This window comes from Parasteatoda tepidariorum, chromosome X1, assembly GCF_043381705.1.
Source record: "Parasteatoda tepidariorum isolate YZ-2023 chromosome X1, CAS_Ptep_4.0, whole genome shotgun sequence".
Taxonomy (NCBI): domain Eukaryota; kingdom Metazoa; phylum Arthropoda; class Arachnida; order Araneae; family Theridiidae; genus Parasteatoda; species Parasteatoda tepidariorum.
The window spans coordinates 18,534,076-18,556,933 of NC_092214.1; the positions used below are offsets into that span (position 1 = coordinate 18,534,076).

General features: G+C 27.6%; 1 protein-coding gene across 2 annotated transcripts in view; it reads left to right on the forward strand.

Moving 5' to 3' along the window:
* Positions 1-13,649, forward strand: part of LOC107443977 (uncharacterized) — a 154,364-nt gene extending 140,715 nt beyond the window's left edge. For both annotated transcript variants that reach the window (XM_016058006.3, XM_016058008.3), the window contains exon 4: positions 12,566-13,649. In XM_016058006.3, the coding sequence (XP_015913492.1) occupies positions 12,566-12,939 (374 nt within the window). In that variant the 3' untranslated portion in view covers positions 12,940-13,649. The remainder of the gene's footprint in view (positions 1-12,565) is intronic.
* The last annotated feature ends 9,209 nt before the right edge of the window (positions 13,650-22,858 follow it).

The window sequence follows — 22,858 nt, forward strand, 5'->3', positions numbered from 1 at the left end:
ATCAAGCCAGTTTGGAAATAAATAAGCTAAGCAGACTCACTTGGTCACCGTTACATTACTCAATCGATCATGACTAAATTATGTCCTTAAACTACAGTGTGTCGTTCACACTTGACATTTATACTCGATTTATTGACAAATTATGTGTTCCAAGAAATTTGAAAGTGATTAACATGACGTTTGTTAGATTTTTAACGAAAAACAATTTTTTTTTTAATTCTGAGAAACGTAATTTTAATCTTGTCATTGAAAGAAGAATTGGCTTATTAGATTGATATATTGTAGAGATTTATTTTTTGATGTATTATTCATGAGTAGAATTCAATTGAAACTATATATTCGATTTCGAAACAAACTTTTATTTTTTATTTTATTTTAGTAAAATGATAAAAAATGCAGTTTCCTTTTTCGTGTTAAAATAAAACTTTTAGTATTTTTAAAGGCAACAAAAAAAAACATTCTTGTTAAGTTTATTCCTTTCATTAAAAGAAACATTTCTAAACTCAATACAAAATCAAGAATGATATTCTCTGTCTCTCATTATATATATAATGTCCCTTATGATTGAAATTGTATTAGCTGAAATGTATTAATTAGTAGTTTTTTCTCGTATTTTTTTATACTCCCATGTTCAAACTTTGCCCTTTTAAAAGAAGAAAATTTAAATATTACTAAGCAAAAATTAATTGTTCATGGAAATTCGTTAAGTTAATTGTAAGAAATCGTTCGCAAGTAAAAGAAACGAAAAGAACAACTGGTTATTTAAATTATGAAAAAAATTAAGAACCACTTAGCAATGAAAATAATTAAATTTAATTGTGAGGAGTTATTTATAATTTTAATTTATAGCTAAAGAAATTTAAAACAAAAACTTCGCTCCAGTATTTAAACAGTTTCTTGGTTTAATTCTATTATACAAAATACCCCTGAAGAAGCGTTGATTCTAAATTTAACTGTGAATTAGTTTCGGAAAGAATGTAAAAAAATATCCAGATCGAACTTTCTCCCCTTTCTTTAAATTATTCCAACCGCAAAAAAACTACTCACTTAAAAACAAATTATTAATTTCAAATAATATAACAAAAACTTTCTTTTTGCACACAATATCGATTTTTCACAGGGAAGATTTCTCAAAATTACCGTTAACAATGAATTACCATTGCAATAAATCATTACTTATTAGTATAAAATTTTCATACAAGAAAGAAATTTCGACAAATTCATTCTGTTTATAAAAAGTATAAGTTTTTAAAAGAGATTTCAGGTACATCATCTCTTAATCTGTTTCAAAATTTCGTTTAACATAACGGCAAATTATTTTTTTTCTCCATGCAGTCAAAATTAGTGCGAGCATTCAATGCCCTTAAGCAAGTTCACGTCCTTTAATAAGAATCTCCAATAGTTTTAATAAGAAATTTTTCCGTAATCAGGTCAATTTTTTTCTAATGGCAAGCTTATAACAGAACTGCAGCAATAAATACAAAGAACCATATAAAGAGCAAACAGAGAGAGAAAAAAAATATAGAGACCAAGAGAAAAAGCTCTAGTGATACTATATGAATCCAAAAGTTCCCTGGATCTCAGTAGCTGTTCACAAGAGAAATAGATAATATATTTTTACGAATCATTATGTTGTTTTAAAAAATACAGTAGAAAATGAAAGAAATTTTGACAAATTCATTCTGCTTATGGAAATATAAGTTTTTAAAAGAGATTTTAAGAACATCATCTCTACATAAATGTCACAATTTTTATCTACCATAGAGCAAATTATTTTTCACGCAGTCAAATTTAGTGTGAGTATTTAAAGCTTTTAAGCAAGTTCACGTAGGTCTATAAGAATCTCTAATATTTTTAATGAAAAATCTTTCCAATATCAATTTGAAATAGGTAAAATATTTTTATTAATCATTATTGTAATGGAATGTTGTTTTAGAAAGTGCAGTAGAATATCGCTAATCCTAACTAATTGGGATCAATACTATTTTGTATTACCGAAAATGTAAATTGCCGAAAATCCCATTTGTAATTGATGTACAGTGCACAAAAAATGAACCACCCTGAATAACTTTTGAGCTAATGATTGGATTTTCATGTACTAGGACTCAATCTTAATGGTTCAAAGGAAAGACCTCTAGTATGTTAATTAATAAGTGCAGCAGTTATTTTGAGCTAAAAAAATTATAGACAAAAACGCACTTTCTGTGAATAAACCTTCTCAATAGGCTGGTTCGAAATTCTGACCCTCAAAATGTAGGAGATAGCAGCATTCTGAGAAATATTGTCTTATTAATCAGGTCAGTAGAGAAGCTTAAAGTTTGGGCCCTTTTAACCTTATTTTTACTTTTTGCGTATTTCGCCATATTTCAGGAATATTTTAAGCGAAACAAAAAAAAATCAGAAAATGTTAAGAAAATTTATGATATTTGATACATGAATTATTCTACGTAAATTATATCTTTATATAAGAAATAGTAATAATATATTTATAAAACTTTTATTTCATGTATCATTAAAAAATGTTTTCTTTTATATTTAGTAATGTGGGATGTACACAAAAAAGTTTTGTGTTTTTTACTTATAAAAATAAAATTTTGCTCAAAAATGTAAAATAATCTCTTTTACCACAGCTCAAATTGACAGCTACGCAAACTTGGTAGAATTTTTTGTTTAAAAATCTTTTTCTATTTAACGATATATAAAATATCTTTTAAAAGTTCAACATTTATAAGTCTTGGCCAATGTTTATCTGACAAAGAGTTGGCTTGACATTTCAACGACAGAAGGAAATTCAAGCATGAATGCAGCTAAAGCAAATATACTTCATCTGAAATTGCAAGGAAAAGTCTGTAATTGACAGCAAAGATTTATAGCCTTCAAAAGATCTCGTATTTCCGATATGCTTCGCGGTAAGCCATTTAAGTTGAATACATCTTCCACAGCATAATTTCATTTAAGTTGTTAAATCTGACGTAAGGCTTTTACGGTACATTGCCTACTGTTGATTATTTTATCAAACTGAAGAAAATAAAACATAATTTGTGAACGTGACTTTGCTTTGGAAATGCAATAAAACTAATCTTGTTCTTTTCAAGATAATTATTTTACATCAAAATTTTCTATGTATTATAAAGGTATTATTCTTAGATTACTTAAGTGTGTAGAAATTGATTTAAGCAATTGAATTCATAAAAAATTTCAAGCTTTGTTTATTGGCGTATAATTACAGAATTGTTATAGAATTTTTTTGTATTTTAATATTTATGCATACTTAAGAGGTGATTAACAGAGGTTTGAAAGTCAAGACGAATTAAATGAATAGTAGAGATTGACATGGTGTGTTAACTTAAAACAACTGTTAATGTGTATACATACACACATATATGTTTCGTTTATCTAAAATGGCATTTTATGCTTTTTGCCACCCTAGTTTCAGTGTTTTTAATTTTTAAGTATGCATAATTATTAAAATACAAAAAAAATCTATAACAACTCTCTAATTATACGTTAATAAACAAAGCTTGACATTTTCAATGAATTAAATTGTTTAAATCAATTGAATTCATTAAAAATTTAAGTTGAATACATAAGCCATTTAAGCTGAATGCATCTTCCACAGCATAATTTCATTTAAGTTGTTAAATCTGACGTAAGGCTTTTACGGTACATTGCCTACTGTTGATTATTTTATCAAACTGAAGAAAATAAAACATAATTTATTAACGTGACTTTGCTTTGGAAATGCAATAAAACTAATCTTGTTCTTTTCAAGATAATTATTTTATTCCAAATTTTCCTGTGTATTATAAAGGTATTATACTTAGATTACTTAAGTGTGTATGGATTGATTTAAGCAATTGAATTCATTAAAAAAGTCAAACTTTGTTTATTGACGTATAACTAGAGAGTTGATTTAGAATTTTTTTTAAGGTTTTAATATTTATGTTTACTTAATAATTAAAAACACTGAAATTAGGGGGACAGAAAGATTAAAATGCCTTTTTAGTTAAACAAAACATACATATATGAATGTATATGTGTATGTATACATAATAACAGTTGTTTTAAGTTAACATACCATGTCAATCTCTACTATTCATTCAATTTGTCTTGACTTTCAAAACCTCTTAATCATTTGTTATTTTAATATTAATGTCAAGTGCGACTATTAAAAACTCGTCATAATTTTTTTAATGGATGATAATAGAAAATGATTATGAAACTGTATTTACTTACTTATTATATTTCTGAGAGTTCTGCTCACAATATTATACCTTTCACAAATAAAATGCAGGAATTGCTATCCCTGATTACTTAAAATACTTATCAGTGGGAAGGTTGTCAAACTTCAACAAGCAATGATAAATCTTACCAGGGGGATTAAACATTGCCCCCCTTTTTAATTTTACTTTATTAATGGGGTTTTTTTTTGCAATTCCAATAATATAATAATATTATTCTGTAATTCCAATAATAAACTATAATTCTAAATTTTGCTTCTGATTTCAAAAACAATTTAACAAATAAGAAAGATAATCCTGATTCAAATTTTCAATATTTCGTATACATATAGATCTTAAATAAAATAAAATAAGCATTTTGTTATTTTAACATGTTATTTCCTTTTACAATTATTTCAATATCATTAGAACGTCATAGTAATTTAAAGTTAATAAGTTTTGTTAATCAACTTTTATTCTCCGAAATATCATGCCCTGAGGAGTTAACTTATACTTATTTCTAAACTAATTTTTTTGTAAATATTTAAATACATAGTTTGAATTTTTTTTTCCAATCAGTATTCGGTTTTGAACAAGGATATAAATAACTTTTTTAAAGAGATTACTTTTAAAAGATTGAAAACAGAAAGATTACTTTTTTTCCATTTATTCCAAGTTAGAAAATAATTTCATTTTATTAAAATTCTCGGCGTATGAATGGCAATCCGTTTATCAAATTTTTAAATTACTTCAGTAAGATTATGCAAATTGTTTTAAATATTATTTTGAACTAAACCGAATTTTATTTTTCATTTTTGAATGTCTACAACCTTCAACTGCATCCCTGCTATTATGATTTACATAAAGAAAAAAATTTATTCCTTAAAGCTTTATTCTTTTAATAAAATAAATGTCGTTTATAAACAAAAAAAAATTTAAAAAATAAGAAAAAAACTTGACTCAAATGTTCTTTTTTGGATAAATTGGCCTTACTTGCATAATCTTATGTTCAAAAATGAGAAAGAATTTATTAAAAGTAGTAAAGAAAGAGATAGCGTTAAGAAAAATAGTGGAATTAAATCCAGAAGCCCTCATTTAGAAAATTGTAACAGCCTATTATAACGCAACAGCGATTTCTGCTATAATGATTTCATTTCAGCCATGCGATTTTAATGGCTACAGAATTATTCAGTGCAAAGTAAAATGTACTTAATTTTGAAAATATTAATTAAAACAAAGTACATTTTAACTATTGAAAATGAGTTTCTTTCATATTTTAAATTGTGATGTGTTAACAACGTCTTCAGTTAAGTCAAGTATCATATTAAGTTATGTATCATATATCATAAAAATGCGTATTAAAGATGGTCATTACAGAAAATCTGATTATCATTAAACTTTTTATTTGAGTAAACCGTGTAAAAGTATATATCCGGTGTAAAAGCTTTCAGAAATCGAATTTTATTATTTGTATTTATTTTCTGGTTGAAAATTTGAATAGATTTATAGTTTTACTAATCAATAAATTTCAAAATAAGAAAGCATTGCTAAATGTATAAACCAAGAGGCAGAATTATATATACTGCTCTACAACAATTTTTTGATAAACGGATCTTCTATGGTATCGTCAGAAATATCCCCAATTAAATTACCATTTTTTTTAAAAAATGAATACTTTTTTGAAAACAAAAAGATACTTAATTAGAAAAAAAAACAATTAACTCAAGTATTGAAATGAAAAATATTAACTAAATAAAAAAATTTCAAGATGACTTGGACGTAAATTGTTCTGTGAAGTACTACGTTGCGCAAAATAAAGATATCATCCCAAATAACTTTTGATCTAATCCTTGGATTTTCGCAAACTAAGGACCAATATACAAAAGGGTGACCTCAAAAATGCTAATTAAAGATCAAAAGGGAAGAACGGTCCATTTTTACACAAAAATGATGATTGGATCGCCATCTGTTGCATGTTGAGGATTTTGACAAAACAATAGAGTGGAGAAGAAGATTCGTTCACTCCGAGAGTTATTGCACAGTGAAGATGAATGTGGGGGGAAAAGTATTCCTATGTGCCCACCTAGAGAATAATTATTCCCATCCCAAATATTTTTCCTCTCGTGAATGCGTTACGATGATTTTTTCGATTTCACTTTCCCTTTTTGAAAGTTCCAGAAATTTTTAAAGAATCAAAAAAATATTTAACTCACGATTATAAATTTACTTCATAGATACCAAAGATACCTCCGTGAAAAAAAAAATTTTTTTTTCATTTTTTAATAAGGGTTCGAGAAATTTTGAATTGTGAGCTAAACAAATTTTCCACCATTTTAAGCTACGTAATTTGACATGACAAAATACAAAGTTTAAGCGAAATCGATTGAATAGTTTTTAAGTAATAAATTTTTTAAAAAAATAAAAAATTTAAGATTTATATTTGACTAATTTCTTTCAAATAATATATTTTATCATTTAAAATCACAAAATTTAAAATGCAGAAAATCTGCATGATTTGCAAAAATTTGTATATTAAAAAATAATAAAGTATTATTGAAAATTAATTTTACATGAAATTGTCTTTGAATAAACTAAATTTATAATTGTATGCACAAAACTGTTTTCGCTGGAAATATTCCCGAGATATCTCAAAATACGCAGAAAGCGAAGTTAATAATTCACCCTTAATATTATTTTCTACTTCAGCGACTCTTAACCTATGGCTAGGAGAGCAAAATATATGTCCGATCACGTGAGCAAGATTTGGGGAAATTTCATGCAGCCCTTGGGAAATATGGTAATCAAACGCATTTGACTATTATAATACCCATACTTTCGACCGCTCTCCTCACTTAACTGTCGGAACCATATATCTTCCAGTTTCTGACTACCCCCTCCCCTCCATATTATTATAGTCAAAAAGCCAAATCCGTTGGAAAGAAAAAGCATGTTCATTCAGCGAAAATACGTCAATCAGATTATTAGAACAAAAGCTGTACTGAGTGATATCATTTTTTTTTTATTCTGCGTACTGTTTCTTTATGATTTGAAAATTATCATATGAGTTTCTCATTTGATGCATGCAAAAAGAAAAGAAAATATTTTTTTTTACTACTGAAGTATATTAAACTATTATATATTATTTTATGTTTTCATCAATGGGAAGCTTTGTTCTTATTACCCAGTACAATTAAAAAGTCTTAAGAGACGTGTTTCATAACATTTTTAACAACCATTAATCTTTTCAGAAACCATAATTCATCATGCATTGTTTTTGTAACAATATATCTTTTCCTTAAGATTGATCTTTCTTGGAGAGTAAATGATAATTACTAAAATTCTATGTAATTAAAAAAAATTATAGTAGCGAAATAAACTCATTTCAAAACGCGATGTTTCAAATTCCTCCATTCTTTGTGGAATTATTCAAGTATACAAATTTTATTTGAAATACTGCTGTCTTATTTATGAGTGCTATCTACACAATAGCATTCGTATTATGACATTTCTGTAAAACTTTTCTTACTGGTATTCGGGACATAGTTTTTCAAAAATGGGGAATCGCACACGTTTAAAATTATCCTTTTTGAAAAAAAATATTATTTTTTGCGCATTCAATGAACTCAGCTTTGTCTACAAAATAAATTACATAAATTTCACAATATAAGGCAATTTGTTTTTAAGTATTCAAGCATTTCTAAAAAACTTATATATTGACTTTAGCTTACATGTAACTTTTCGTGTTGAAATTTGAGTTTGGCATATAATTTTAGTGAATTTCAAAAAAGAATTTAAATTTTAACATTTTGATAAAAGTTAGCAGTACACTTGAAACTTAAAAATGTTGCTTTTAATTTCAATCGATGCCTATTTTTTTAATTTTATTTTATATTCTAAAATATGTTCCACAAATCAGTCAACTATCTGAGTAAAATGACAAAGTCTTGCATATGTTTTGCAGATGAGCAGCCTCTTTGGTAATGCATGAGTTCTTTTAAAAGTTTTTGCGTTGTAAACCATTAATAAGTAAACAAAAATTACTCACCCAATCACCTGCGAGATATTTTTAAACTTGAAACCTCTAAAAAATAGCGCTTTAAATTTTTGATTAAGGATAGATTTTTCCCACTCTTCCCATAAGCAATTTTCTACTTTTATAAAAACAAAATCTCCGAGTCACATTTTTAATAGCGTATAATGTTTTTTACATAAGTCTATATTTATATTAATCATTTTTTAAGAGTGGGTCAAACTGACTTTCTCGAGAGTGGTTTAACTCACTGAGAGAAAAGTTTTGACATGAGCAGGAATAATTGATTGCCTAAAGAAATGTTGCGTACAATATTTGTGTCTAAAAAATATCAAATAATTAGTAAATTATAGCACATTACAAATTTGAACGGTAGTTGTTAATTGAATTAAGTTTGAAACAGTAAACTGGTCTAGAAATTTTTAGAATTTTTCCTACTGTAAAGAATTCTTTGCCTATAAATATCCGAATTTATAAATTCTGTGCTTTTATTATTATTATTCTATGGTTATTCTATGGTTATTCTTTGCTTAAATTATGCGTTTTACAAATAAGCTCGTTCAGAAATGATTATATGAATAAACGCATAACGTGTTGGCCTCTGTTCTTGATTCTACGCTAACCTTTACTGTGACTTACATTTATGTAAGCAAAGCCTCCAATTGGTATTTTTCTGTATTTTCTAGCATTATCAGATCATCACAAATCATCACTAGGAAAATAAATTCCCCTCAAAATTAAAAAATTAAGTTAGCGAGAATACTTCCTATGGCCTTATAAAGAATTAAAAAGGATATCTTGGTACAATGATTTGGTACAATGAATAAAACCTACTTAACAGCCAAATTGTAAAATATATCGAAAACTCATTTATTTTTAAAATAAACATATACAATAAGCATAGCGACTTTTAATATATCGACCTTAATACAATAAAAATTCGACCTTCTATCTATCTCAATAATTGAACATGAAAAAAGGAATTGAAACAACGAAAAATTATTTTTTTAGATGAAAATTATGTCACAAGAGATTTCTCTTTGAATTTATTTGCAAATGACTAATGAACAGAAGTTGAGTTCCTGCTTGTGTTAAACAAATTATTATATGTATTATTATCAAACCTCCGATTGTTTAATTAATAGTATAATTTTTTTCAATAATAAGCCGGTGATAGAAGAAAAAAGTGTTTTTCTTTCAAGGTAGTCAAAATTAGAATTATTTTCTTTCTTTTTTTCTTCTTATTATTCCGCTTGAGAAACATGGTTTTTAAAGGAGCGGTTTTTTTTGTTTTCTTCATTCACCTTTTACGCCTATCAATTTTTATTTATTTACTTTTGTGTGTGTATGTGTCAGAAAGTCATCGAAATTATTATTGACCAATAAATTCTATTCATTACTGAAAAAGTGGCATGTTCTGCCTACAGTAGTCAGAAAACAATTAGAACTCTTATTGCCCTCTAACTTAAAGTTCCAGTTGATGTTTAGGTTCGTGACCTAGTCAGAAAATGAACGAAATTTCAGTTTTCCTTTCACATACACAAAACGTTGCAACATAATTGAATAAAGGTATTAATTTATATGAACATTTCAGAACAATGCAACCTTAAATTCAATTTCGCGTCAGGTATTGATAACAGTCCGGAAACGATTGAATAAGTGCGTCGTTACTGATAACAATCCCGTCCAAACTTATCAACTATGTCAGAATGACGTTATGAAGTGTCAAGTATGGAGCATATCAGATTTATCATAGATATTCTATAGAAAGAGACTAGGTGATTCACTACCATGCAATTTATTTAACATAGCCCTTGAAAAAGATATAAGAGATTAACACGAAAGGCATCATTCTACAGAAACAATTACTATCTTATACAGATAATAAAATAGTAGAACGAACAAAACAGTCTGTTGTCGAAACGTTTATTGCCCTTGAGAATGCTGTCAAGGATTTGAGCTTGGAAAATTTATGCACCTAAGAACATGGCGTGCAACACCTCAGGATTTGATCCTCATCACGAAATATCCTCTTTGGTTGACGAATCTCTGGTTAGAGTCCCCTTGCCGTCGGTCTAAGCGTGGAAAGTTTTCGTAATTTCTCTCACCGTGTAACGCAAAATGCAGGTTAGTTCCATCAAAAAGTCCTCCATGAAGACAAAATTTCTTCCAATACTTGATCCAGGAGTTCCTTGTCTTCAGGATTGAATTCAAAATTACAAGGTTACGGAGTTGAACATTAGATGTCGTAAACCCAAAATTGGGTCGGTTATTCAACGAAGAGTATGAAATAAAATAAAATATTAAAACTGAAGTTAGGAGCAAGGTTTTGATGGCAAATAGAAGCTATTTTGGTCTGAGGAACCAACTGAAGTCGAAATTGATCTATATAAGTTCCAAAATATATTTATACAAAACTCTAATTAGATGAATAGCTTTGCAAGTGATACTGATTCTGCGTTTTTTTTTTAAAAAGTTTCACCATATCCGCCATTTGCAATTTGAAAAAATTTATTTTTAAAGTTCCATTTTTAAATAATAAAAGCTCTCTTTAGAATTTTGTTTTATCCCATTTTCTGGAAGAAAATAATTCCCAAAATATGCTACATTTTTTCGGATAATATAATAACAGATAATAACTTACAATAGCTTTTGAAAACCATGCTTAATTATTTTAATAAGCGTAAAAAATCTAAATTCTTTCCACTAATCCATATTATGTAACCTTTCGCATTACTCCGCCTTGCTGACAGCCACACCCGATGTAAAGATTTCCTCGTTTGGGTCCTTTTAACAAGTTATGTCGTAAGAACAGATTTCATCATTTCGTATTTAGTTTCACTTAATTGAAGTCAATTTTAGGATTACTTTTTATCTTCTCATTAATGAACTATTTTTAAAAGATTCCATTAAAGAAATATCAAATGCTCTTGCATTGCAGGAACAGATGTGAAATGGATAAATATAATAGGATATACAAATTACAAAAGAAAAATGTTTTGTCATAATTTTCTGTATTTTTTTTCTAGAAAAAAGGAGTAAAATAAAAAAAAGCTTCTTCAACTTTATCTTTCTGACAAAATACCTTTTTATTAAGCTAAGCGAATTAATTATAGTGATTAAATTTTTACAGGAATTGGTAATTTTTTAAAAAGAAAAATTCGGAAACTTACTTATGAACTCTGGTTGAATACAAATAAAATTTCTCTCCTTGTTTTTAGTTGAGAAAATAAAATTATGAATTCTAATACCGTTGCAAATATTTTGTTTAATTTAACAGCAATTACGTTCTGTAAATGCCGGAACATTTTATTTCTAGCAAGTATTTTGGAAGTAAATGGATTTAATGCATCCATAACGTTATTAGATATTGTTCCAGAAAAAATATGTAATAATGCTACATGTTGAACTACTAAATAACTTTAAAAAAATTCGTAGCGCAGATAGACCTTAAGAAACAATTTTAAAATTATTATTTTATAATATCTCAGTACACTTTTGGTACATTTTAATACGGAGTTTTAATTTTAGCGTTTTATATGCAATCATAAACATTTTAACCGTAAGTCTACTTCGTCATTGTTTCTTTAATAGCAAGTAGATAACATTGCAAATACGTTACACTTTTTACTATGTATCATACTCTACAAAATTATTGTACATTTTAAAGAATAGGTTTTAGAAACCATAATGCATTCGGAGATTAATTTGAGTTATCGTGGAAAATAAATGAGAATTATCGTGATTACTTATAATATAGATTAAAATTAATTGATTATGTAATTGATTACCATGTAATTATTATCTGTAATAAAATTGCAACTGTAATCGTTGTTCCAGTTTGAATGAAAAAGATATATTATGTATTTACTCCTGTTGTTCAAAAATTTACTCAGAAAAATTAGTCAAGACTAATGGAGTTAGTGATCAATTATTCAAAATTTCTACAATGAATAATGTCGAAATTTGCATATAAATAATTATTCAAAATAAATTTAGTCTAAATTTAGCATATATACAGTGGCATGCTAAAGCCTCCGGCCAGCATACATTAATAACTTCTTTCAGTTTTCGGCCATTTATACATTCAACTTTTAGAAGATGCATAAATATTTTAAAATATGCAAATAAAAACTGCCTCTTATTGAGAAACAAATACTTTTTATCGTATTTTCTGTTGCAATAATATTAAAATAACAATATTGTGGCCTTTTGTACGCCTCTATATAAATCAAAAAGATTATATATCGCATAAAAAGATTATAAATGTTCTGTATTATTATTGTATGTGCTTAATTTTTATTTTATTTTCTAGCTGGATATGAAGAAGTGGCTAGCATTGTAAAACCTTCTCTAGACTGTTTAGCAAAACAGCCCATAGATGACAGAACTGGCTACATTATTTCAGCATTTCGAGTTTTTCCTGGTGAAGACAGAGAGAAACTCGAAAGAAACTGGCTGACTTGGACAGGTGCTCGCCAAGTTTACAAATGCTTGCCAAAACATTTAGGATTACGAAGATTAACTTTTCATAAAAAGCTCTTCCCTGATAATGGAATAACATATGTGCTCATGTGCGAATGTTCTGCTCTGGTTGAACATGTTACAGAAGCTTTGGTATTTGTAGATCATCTTCGAGCCAGATGCTGTGGATATACCGCATTATATCGACCTGTGGATGTATTTTGACTATATGCTATCACCATGAGAATAGAAACTGTAAAGGAGAATACATTTAATGTCTTATTTGTGAAGTGTTGTACATTGCTTTTATTGTTTTCATAGTATTGTTATATGTACAATTGTAAATGTAAATGAAACAAATGAAAAGAAGAGCAGCAATATTATTTCAAAGAGCAGCTATAATTCTTAGCCTCTTAGAAAATAAAATTTCCTCCTTTTTATAAACTCGATATATTTTGAAAAATATGCAAATATCAAAAAATGTAATTTTTGATGCACCGAAATTCAGTTTCCTTCAATTTTAAAGTATTAATAAGAATAATTTAATCATTAGAACATACGTATTTTCATAAATTATTGAAACCCTACTTTTAAAACAATTTTTATATATTTCTGCTAAAGTAAATATTTTCAGCAAAATTTTAATACTTAACAGTTTACTACAAAAACTAATCAAAAAATTTTTTTTAGTATTTTACATTTTATTTCTAATGTTTATAGTACATAAAAAAGCTTAACAATGTCATAACTGTATGTTTTAATAAAATGCAACGTATTCATTTTTATGCAACTTAGGTACCATAAACATATATATGCAATTATATATGCAATAAACACAAGGGTCACCAAATGAGGGGGAGGAACCCTCTCACATTAAGTTGAGGACAACTATGACAAAATCAAACAACAATTTATTACCAACTGAAACATAACAATAAGATAAAGACAGAAAAGTAAAAGTTAAGTGTGAGTGTGCTCAGAACAATGCTCGAAGCCTCCTAAATACTGAAGAAAGGTACAAAATTTCCGATCCTGTGTGTGTAATCCAGCAGATTCCTTTGGCAACTACGCATCATGCCTGGCGCCACAATACCATAAAATATATGCAACTTACATGCAACTAAATTATGCAATTTAAATGCCATTATTGTAATAAAATGCAACTCATACTCCCATGTACCCTTTTTAATGGTAAATTTCACAGATCTAACTAACGTAAACACGGGTGCATACCTTTTTCGACATTGTGAATGCCTGCAATAAAAACTGAAATTATGTTTAAATTTCTATAAGAAAAACTAAAAAGATATTCACAAAAATCATTCAGTTTCTATTATGAAACACTACACACCAACATTCAGTCAAACTCTCGTGGTACAAATTATATTTGAGCCGTGATATGCTACGAGCATAAGATCGCAAGACAAAATCTAGAAATAATAAAACATCTCAAGACAGTATCGTATGTGAACAAAATAACGAAAGAGTTAATATCCACAGAAACTTTTAAGGACCACAAGATTTTTATCCACTTCGCAGATTGTGCGCCACTAGGTTGAGTGCTGAAAGATTAGCACTATACTTTAGAATGCTGTCACTAAGATGAATTTGAAATATTTTACTTTTCTCATACCTTAATCTTATTTAAGGTGGTGGGAAGTATACTTCCCTCCAAATTCATAAATTTTTGAATGCCAAATTAGGTCCAGAAGCGGTGCCATTATTGGGGAGGTATTTTTGATTGTGTGTTAAGCGTTAATAAATTAGATCATTTCTCATCGAATTTATTTGTAGTTATGAACACAGAATGTATAAATGCGAATATTTTTAAACGCTGATTAAATATTCTGGCCTATTATTTACAGTAGATTAAATTTTGAAATACCCATCTACCTTCACCTCCACCCCCCCCCCTTAAAGAAAAAATATTCTTAAAAACAAAATTAATTTTTGCATCGCTCAAAATGAATTTCTTTTTGCGAATCGATATCAATCCCGAAAATATTTTGACATAGCCTTCATTGAAAAAAATTGCCCTATAAAGGGTTAAATTATATCTGTTAAATTATATCTGTATTTTGCTGAAAAGAGTAAATATTTTTTCGGAGAAGCGGAGCTGAACCACACATTTGTACAGGATGCACTGATGTTCAAGCGAAAAGTAATTTCGATAGTAAACGCAAGATTGTAATTAAAAATGGCCCTATAAAAGGTAAAATTATATATGTATTTTGCTAAAAAGAGTAAATATTTTTTCCTACGAAACGGAGTTGAACCACCCATTTGTACAGGATGCACTTCAAGTGGAAAATAATTTCGATAGTAAACGCAGGTTTTAACTAAAAATTATGACTTTGTTTTATTATTTAATTAAGTGCTTAGTATTTAGTATATTCACGCAATAACATATCAGACAAATGTTATTGCGGTTTTGCAAGCACTTACGCACTATTTTGCCAAAATTTTTAATAGCAATTCCCCCAAAATTCGACTGAATATCGTGCATATTGCGCAGAATTTCCACCTTCAAGGATTGGGTCAGTTATGAGTTAGCTGAAATAAAAGTTAAGGAAGTAAAGAAAAGGTTCTGCGGTAACACTTGCTCAAATATGGAGGAATTTTGTTAATACGGCACTAACTTTCATTTTTTATGTTACCCCTAGGGTTGTTGCAATAACTCGGGATACTTCAAAAAAAATCCAACAGCGTTAAATTGCATGATGTGGAAGACTGATTGATTCTGATCAATAAAACTTAAAAATTACTCGACCAGGAAAGCACAGAAGAATGCTCAGCAATGAAAATGCATTGCTCTTTCATGTAGCACTCCCGTTTTAATAACCCTGAAATATCAGTTGCTCAACACCTTTCTTAGCAAAGATTTTATAGTACAAGGGAAAACAAAATTCAAATCTTGAGCAGAAATCGGGACTTTTTTTTCATTTGAACAACTATTCAACACATGTTAGACTTGTATTAAAACCTTAAAACCAAATTTTAAGGTCTAAAGACTTATGGAATCAGAAAAACTACATTTTCATAAAACCTTGTAAAAATAAATTTACTTTAAATACAATTGTAGCAGATACATTTGCTTCAAATGAGATAAAAACCACTAAAATATCCCACAGTTAGGTAATTAAACTCTCATAAATTATCGATTTACAGCATGATATGATACGCAGAAAAATTAACTTCGAAATATCTGCGCAAATTAGGTAACTTGACATTTTTTACTTTAGAAATAAAAACTATTTTTAATTCTCTTTTCTTTCGAAAACTGTGCCAAAGTTGCAGTATACAATGATTATGGTTAACAGGAAATTGATTTTTTTCAATAACTTTCAAGTAATCCTTTCATACTGTTCAAATATCTAAAGTCATTGTTCATAAAAGATTATTTTGCTTTGAATTTAAATGCTGCTCTTCGGTGTTTATCTTTTTCATCAGAATAATAATTCTTATGCAAAGCATTATGTGTTTTGGTTAATATTAAAGATGCTCTTCATAAAAGAAAGAGTGTTTTATATCTGCCTAATATACTTAGCAAATATATCATATCAGCTTAGAGCATGCAAATGTGTTCTTAGGCATATCATTGGTGCTATTGGTTTATTCCTATAGCATTTTCTAAGGAATCATTCTAAATTATTATATTTGTAAATTCTGCTTGTCGAATTTTAAATTTGAAGACTTCAAAAATTGGCATTTTCCCATTTTTTAGCATTATATGAAAAACGCGAATAACGTGTACAAAAAAAGAATATAGGGGTCATTCTCACAAAAACAGTCATTTTCATGTCCCTAGTATATTTTATGTTTGTTTTACAACTTACGAAAAAAAAAATTTCAGGGAAAGTGTCCTTCAGAGTGCAGGCTAACAGAAGAATAAAAATAAAATTATCAATTTTTATTTTTTATTTATTTTAGGTAATTAAAATATACCAATATGTCATTCCTTCACTTGTCCCCACTGTTGATTTAAAAAAAGAAATAATTGTTTCTGAAATAAAAAAATTTACAAATTCGTGTTTTTTATTTCAGACTATTGAAATATAGAATTCAGAAAATCAATTTTAAATTTAATTTCTGATAAAAATATTAACACAGCAGTATTTTAAACTTTGTCCCCAGTGTTTCGCGTCATTCCCTCACAACAATGTTCTTATCACCTGCAATCTTCTTAGAATAAAAATATTTTAATAAAAACTTCAGAAGTTAACAACTGGCATCATAGAACAAAATTGCAGTATGTTTCCATCTTCAACTTAAAGAAGCTTTGCTGTGGAATAAATTTGAATGAATCAAACCAGGTAAAATTTTTTACATTTGTCATTCCCTCATGTCATTTTTTAGAGTAAAATAAAATACAACTTCATCGAGAAAGTGGATAATTATATGTTGCTTTCTTGTATGAATATAATTGTATGTGATTGACTTCAGAAATTAATTAGGCCTAACTGTTATTTTTAAATTTTATTGAATTCGTCATTCCCTCACTAGTGTATAAAGTGAGGGAATGACGCTGAAGTGAGGGAATGATTCAAGATGAGTATATTATCAAATTTTTTTTTGTTCAATCGTGCCAGCCAATTTTATTTCCCAAACCTGTAAAAACTATTAAATATATAAGACTAAATTATAATAAATATTAGATATACTTAGTATGTTATCATTTTCAAACTTTAGGTAGATGTAACTTAGATAAAAACATGTATTAAAATAAAATATCATTCCCTCACTATTAGTGTCATTCCCTCACTTTTTAAATAGTGAAAATAATTAATTTACTTATTAATTAATTTGAAAAATAAATTAAAAAATTAATAAATTAATTTATTAAATTAATTAATTTATTTATTAAATTAATTAATTAATTATTAATTATTATAAATTAATTAATTATAAATTAATTATTTAAAAAATTAATTAATTTAAATATTAAGTATAATTTATAGGATATATACTTTCTTTATAATGCCATTACATATTTCTATTAATATAAAAAGTTTCAGAGCTTTTTATTCACTTTACTTTTTTGGGATTTTATGAACTGAAAAATGGCAGTTTTCGTGAGAATGACCCATATATATATATACTCTTTTTTTTGTACATGTTGCGTTTTTTGATCATAGCTTTAAAAACTAAATACACAAATTTGAAAAAAAAACTTCGCATCCACTTATGAAACGCGTTTACACAAAAGTAAGTAGTTAATGGGGAAAATATTTATTGTTTATTATTTTCATTATTGATATTATTCATAATTTTTACTATTTAGTTTAATAGCGGGCAAAAAGTTTTTGAATAATAAGGTCTAATTTTTATACCACATTAATCTACGTCAATTCATTCGGTTTTTGTTTATTTTGTTTCCTTGCTTAGAAGCAGAGAAAAATTAAAATATTTTTCTTTTTTTAGAAAAATATTTGTCCACGTTGAAAAGTATATAAATGAGGTGATTGTATATCAGAAAAACGTGCAAGTTCATTCATGTTTTTTTATATGCTTATTTGTTCTTAAATTAGTATAGAAATATGGAAAAATATTTGTTTATATATATATTAAGTAGGATTTTTTCCAAATTTATTTTAAAGTTCGTTATTCGTGTGGCCTGCTTAGCTGCTTTTACTGACGACCCAGGTAGCAAAAAATAAATAAATAAGCTGCTGAGAAACAAAAATTCACGGCATGGCTGTATCCTGTCACCACCTGAAGTGAAATAATTTCTTTTGGTAACTCTGTGTTGAAATAAAATAATAAATAAGGAAAGGTTGAGATACTGTACAACAAGATTAAATAAATATGAAAGGTTTCTTTTTAAAGTAAGAAGACTTTTTACATTTTTTTTTTTTTTGGAAGAATTTTGAAACGAAGCAAACTGTCTTTCACTGATTGGAAAACGTGAATAACTACTAAATATGGTTGATTTTGAGCTAAAGCAGATTTAGCCAAAATGATTTGAAAAACTCTGTTGAGTAAATAAGAAACAATAAAAAAATCGGAAGAAAAGATTTGGCCTTGTTTTAAAAAAAGATGCTTATTATTATGCGTCTTTAGATAAAAGATGCTTATTATGATCTTGGTGTTAATGTAACTCCAATTTTATAATCGAACTTTACCATAATTAAATCATTCATTCATTGTTAATATATTTTCCCAAATTTAGAATTTTTAGACTAATTTTTTACTTTTGTTTTGTACGTATTAGTTGCATCAAAAGAAGTGTGAATATTTATTTTTATGAAAGTGGTTTTTTGATTACAATGTTGGTTTAGAGTGTAGTAGTTTTTAATGTTCAGATTAAAAAAACATAAGTGACTAAGTTAGTAAGTGAATTATTAAAATGTCAGTAATATTAACCATTAGCCAACATTTTCTTTATTTGTTTAAGACTTGTTTTCTGAATAAAAGTTGTATGCTTAATAAAATTATTCAAGGTATCAGCTAATCATATCAGTTAGCGGGCATGTAGCATGATACTTATTAATCAAGTGGTTGTACTGTATTTAACCCTTTAAAGGAAAATATGAGTGTTAAATATGGTTGAATAGGTATTTAGTTGCATAGACCATAAGTGAAAACTTTTTCAGTTTTTAATTTAAGAAATATTTCGTTAGAAGTTTAATTTTTAGTACTTTTAAAGTGAAAAATTACTCTGAAAATTTAGAAAGCAAGGCAAACAAAAGTTTCAGTGAAATATTGCAAAATAGTAATCATTAAATTTCAAATAAAAACAGAGTAAAGTTATTTATTTCGTAGAATGAAAATAAAACATTTTGAAACTAAACTAGTAAATATCCAACACCGCAAGTACTCGAAATGTCCTAGAATTTCACTTGCGTTTTCAGAATGGCACCTTCTTCTAAGTTCATCAATTATAATTTATGAATAGTTTAAAAAATTCCAATTTTTTTTTTTGAAAATAAAGCACTTAAACTTTTCGAACGATTATAATTACATCAAATATTTCGAATTAAATTTATAATTTTCAGTTACACGAAATATTTAAAAAATATTCTTTTCAAAATATATATATTTTTATAACTTATTTTTTCCTTTCTTTTTTTGGTATTATGAAATGCTTTCTCTAAAATACTTTCAAATCTATCTTAGGCTTTATAAAGTTCAGCATACTCCAACAAATCAGCTTCGCATAAGCCATTTATGCAGTTGTAAAATGACTGACTTATTCACCTTTGAAACATCTCATTTGTCTAATAATATCAAGCAAGCTGATGGATTCTAAGTATTTAAATTATGTTTTAATGAACCAAGATAGCACATTTAAATTTGCTCTCTTACGTAAAGGATGTTTTGTGGTGCGAAAAATAATACTTTTGGTATGAAAGGTGCAACGTAAAAAGATAATATTAGGAAATCAAAAAGTTTTCTCTGCATCAGAAATGCACTCTCGGAAGCAGTATTAAACCATAAAACTGGTACCTTTAACCATAATATCGTGCAAAGTTGCTTTAACCTTAATGAAGTGCTCTATTAAACCAATATATGTTGACTTATAGTATGGTATAACCATTCATAATATTCAATAAGCTTGATAATGTAGTTTGGTCGGACTGTAGAAAATTTAAACGGTATTAATGTTCAACGTGTTCAAAAATTTCTAACAGTATATACTTAAAAACTGAGTATGGTTCACCACTGAATAAAAAATTTTATTTCTACTCGATAGGCTCGTTATTATTTGAAACACATATCATATTGGATTTAGCCAATCAAATGCAAATTCTATTTTCTAAGGAATGTACTACAACACAAAAATATACCGAATTGCACACGTGTGCAAACCGTACAACGAAATGTAAAATTTAGCAAGCATTCAATATTATTTTTTAAAAAAATATTTAGCAAGCCTTCAAGACAAAATTTCAAAATACATTTTTAACTGATTTTGTGTTTACTTTTGCGAGTTTATTTATAATTAAAATTACATATTCGAAGCTTAAAATTGTGCAAGATCACTAAAAAAGTGTATTGAAAAAAAATTAGTTTAAAATTTTGAAAAAAAAATTTATATTGTAAATATTATTGTTTGATATGAAAGCTATTTATGTAGATTTTATTTACTGTTGTAACTGATAAAAATGAGTTCAAAAATGCATTGAAGGTATTTTTTAAATAAATAGGAAGTATAGATAAAATACGACTGTGCATACTTTTGTGTAATAACTGGCTTAAAGAATAACTTCAAGTTCACGTTCTTAAAATCTAAATAACTCATTATTTTTAATTATTTTTGTAGTACACAAAACTGAAATGAATCCAATGATGCAAGTTATAATTAAATATCATCAGTAAAATACCTTTTTATAATTTTACGCAATCAACAATAATAAAACTTCTCCCATGTAGTACTTAGTATACAAAGTAAAGTACAAGGCATTCCAAAAACTTCTACAGATTTTCTAAATCAATAAATTACCTGAAACATTTATAATTTTATTCTTAAAAGATACAATATGTTTCACCAGTAAAGTATGCGTAAAGTAACTGTTTAAATATTTAACATTAAATATTCGTAAAGTACTGTTTTAACTGTTTAAAATAATTAATTAAAACACTTTTTTTACATCTAACTAAAGAATTTTCAATATCGCATACTTAAAATTGGAATAGGCCAGTTATTCCAATTTTAAATTTAAATAGGAATAGGACTTATCAACTAGTCCCGTAAACATTATTTTTTTTCTAAAAAAGCATTTTTATATGTATTTAAGGTATAGAATGACATTTTTCTAAGTGTGCATTAAAATAACTATACTTACAAACAGTTTTTGAATATTGAAATAAGCTTTATAAGAAATGTGAAATAATGGTGTTACTAATAACGATATTATCTATAATTCAAACTATCTTTTAAAATATTTAATATTTGTGAAACATTTATTTTACTTCAATGCATGCTGCAGTTTGGATTTAAATGTAAAAAAAAACACAAAAGCTGGAGTGTAATTTATGTGCCTCTATGTTGTATATTTATGGATGAATTGATCTGTTTGTTTATAAAACTATAATAAAATGTTTCACGCACTTGTTTATTGTAAAATCTTAACAATTTCTTCATAACTATTAAAAATATTATTTTAGAGAGAGAAAAATATGGATAACACTAATTATTTAAACAGCCGATTTCCATCACACTGAAAAAAGCAAATCTGAAAAAAGATCAAAAATATTCCTGGTAGCTAGCTCACTTCAGAAATTTTTCACTTACTTCAATATTTTCTGCTTATACAAATTCTTAAAATAACTTGTCCCGCAATGGACTGATCGTAAAGACACTGTTCTCAGTAGAATACCGAAGTCTAGCATCACTGGTTGTTGTCAGTAAGCAGGTGGGTGACCACTTTGATTAGCCTGCATAGGAACCGAGGGTTTCGCGGTATCGGTCCTCGTTAAACTGTTCCACCGTAAAGTGCTCTACTTCGCGCACTGGTCGTTGGGCTACCGAACCGGAGGAGACATCCCTTCGGCAGAGGATCAAAATTGGGATGGCAAGTCTTTGGATCATCCTCAGGGATGTTTCCCAAACCGTCACCATTAGCCCATTAAGCAGCTTTAGTGCGATGTTAATGAAGTACCCACCTACCTTAAAATAGCCATAGATATAAACGAACAAGGACTGTCATTTTTTTTAAAAGAAAATGTTTGTGGAAAAAAAAATTAGTTTGCTGATTTGTCGAATATATTGTGAGAAGCTCCCTTTCCTTCCCTGTCTCCAAGTTATGATATACCCTTCGATTTTCATTAAAAATACTAGCGCATTGGATACAGAACAAAGCCATCAAAGGCAGCGAGAACAGTCTGGAGCCCCAAAACGGTGAATACGCAAATGTAGATCAGTCATTGGGAGACAACGATGTGATGAGATCGTAAAGACGAATGCCAGTATGAAACTTTGAAACAGTAATTTCGTGAAGATTAAACCAGCTAATCGCTAGTTTGATGCCACTATTATTATAAGTTTTTAATATTTATATTATATGTTGTTTTATTTTGGAATCCATATTATATGTTTTAAGGAACCATTCACACTAGACGAAGGAGTGAATATTTGGAAAATACGTATAAGTTTAAAGATGCAAATTGAAAATGCATGTGAATTGAAGCGCGATCGCATATA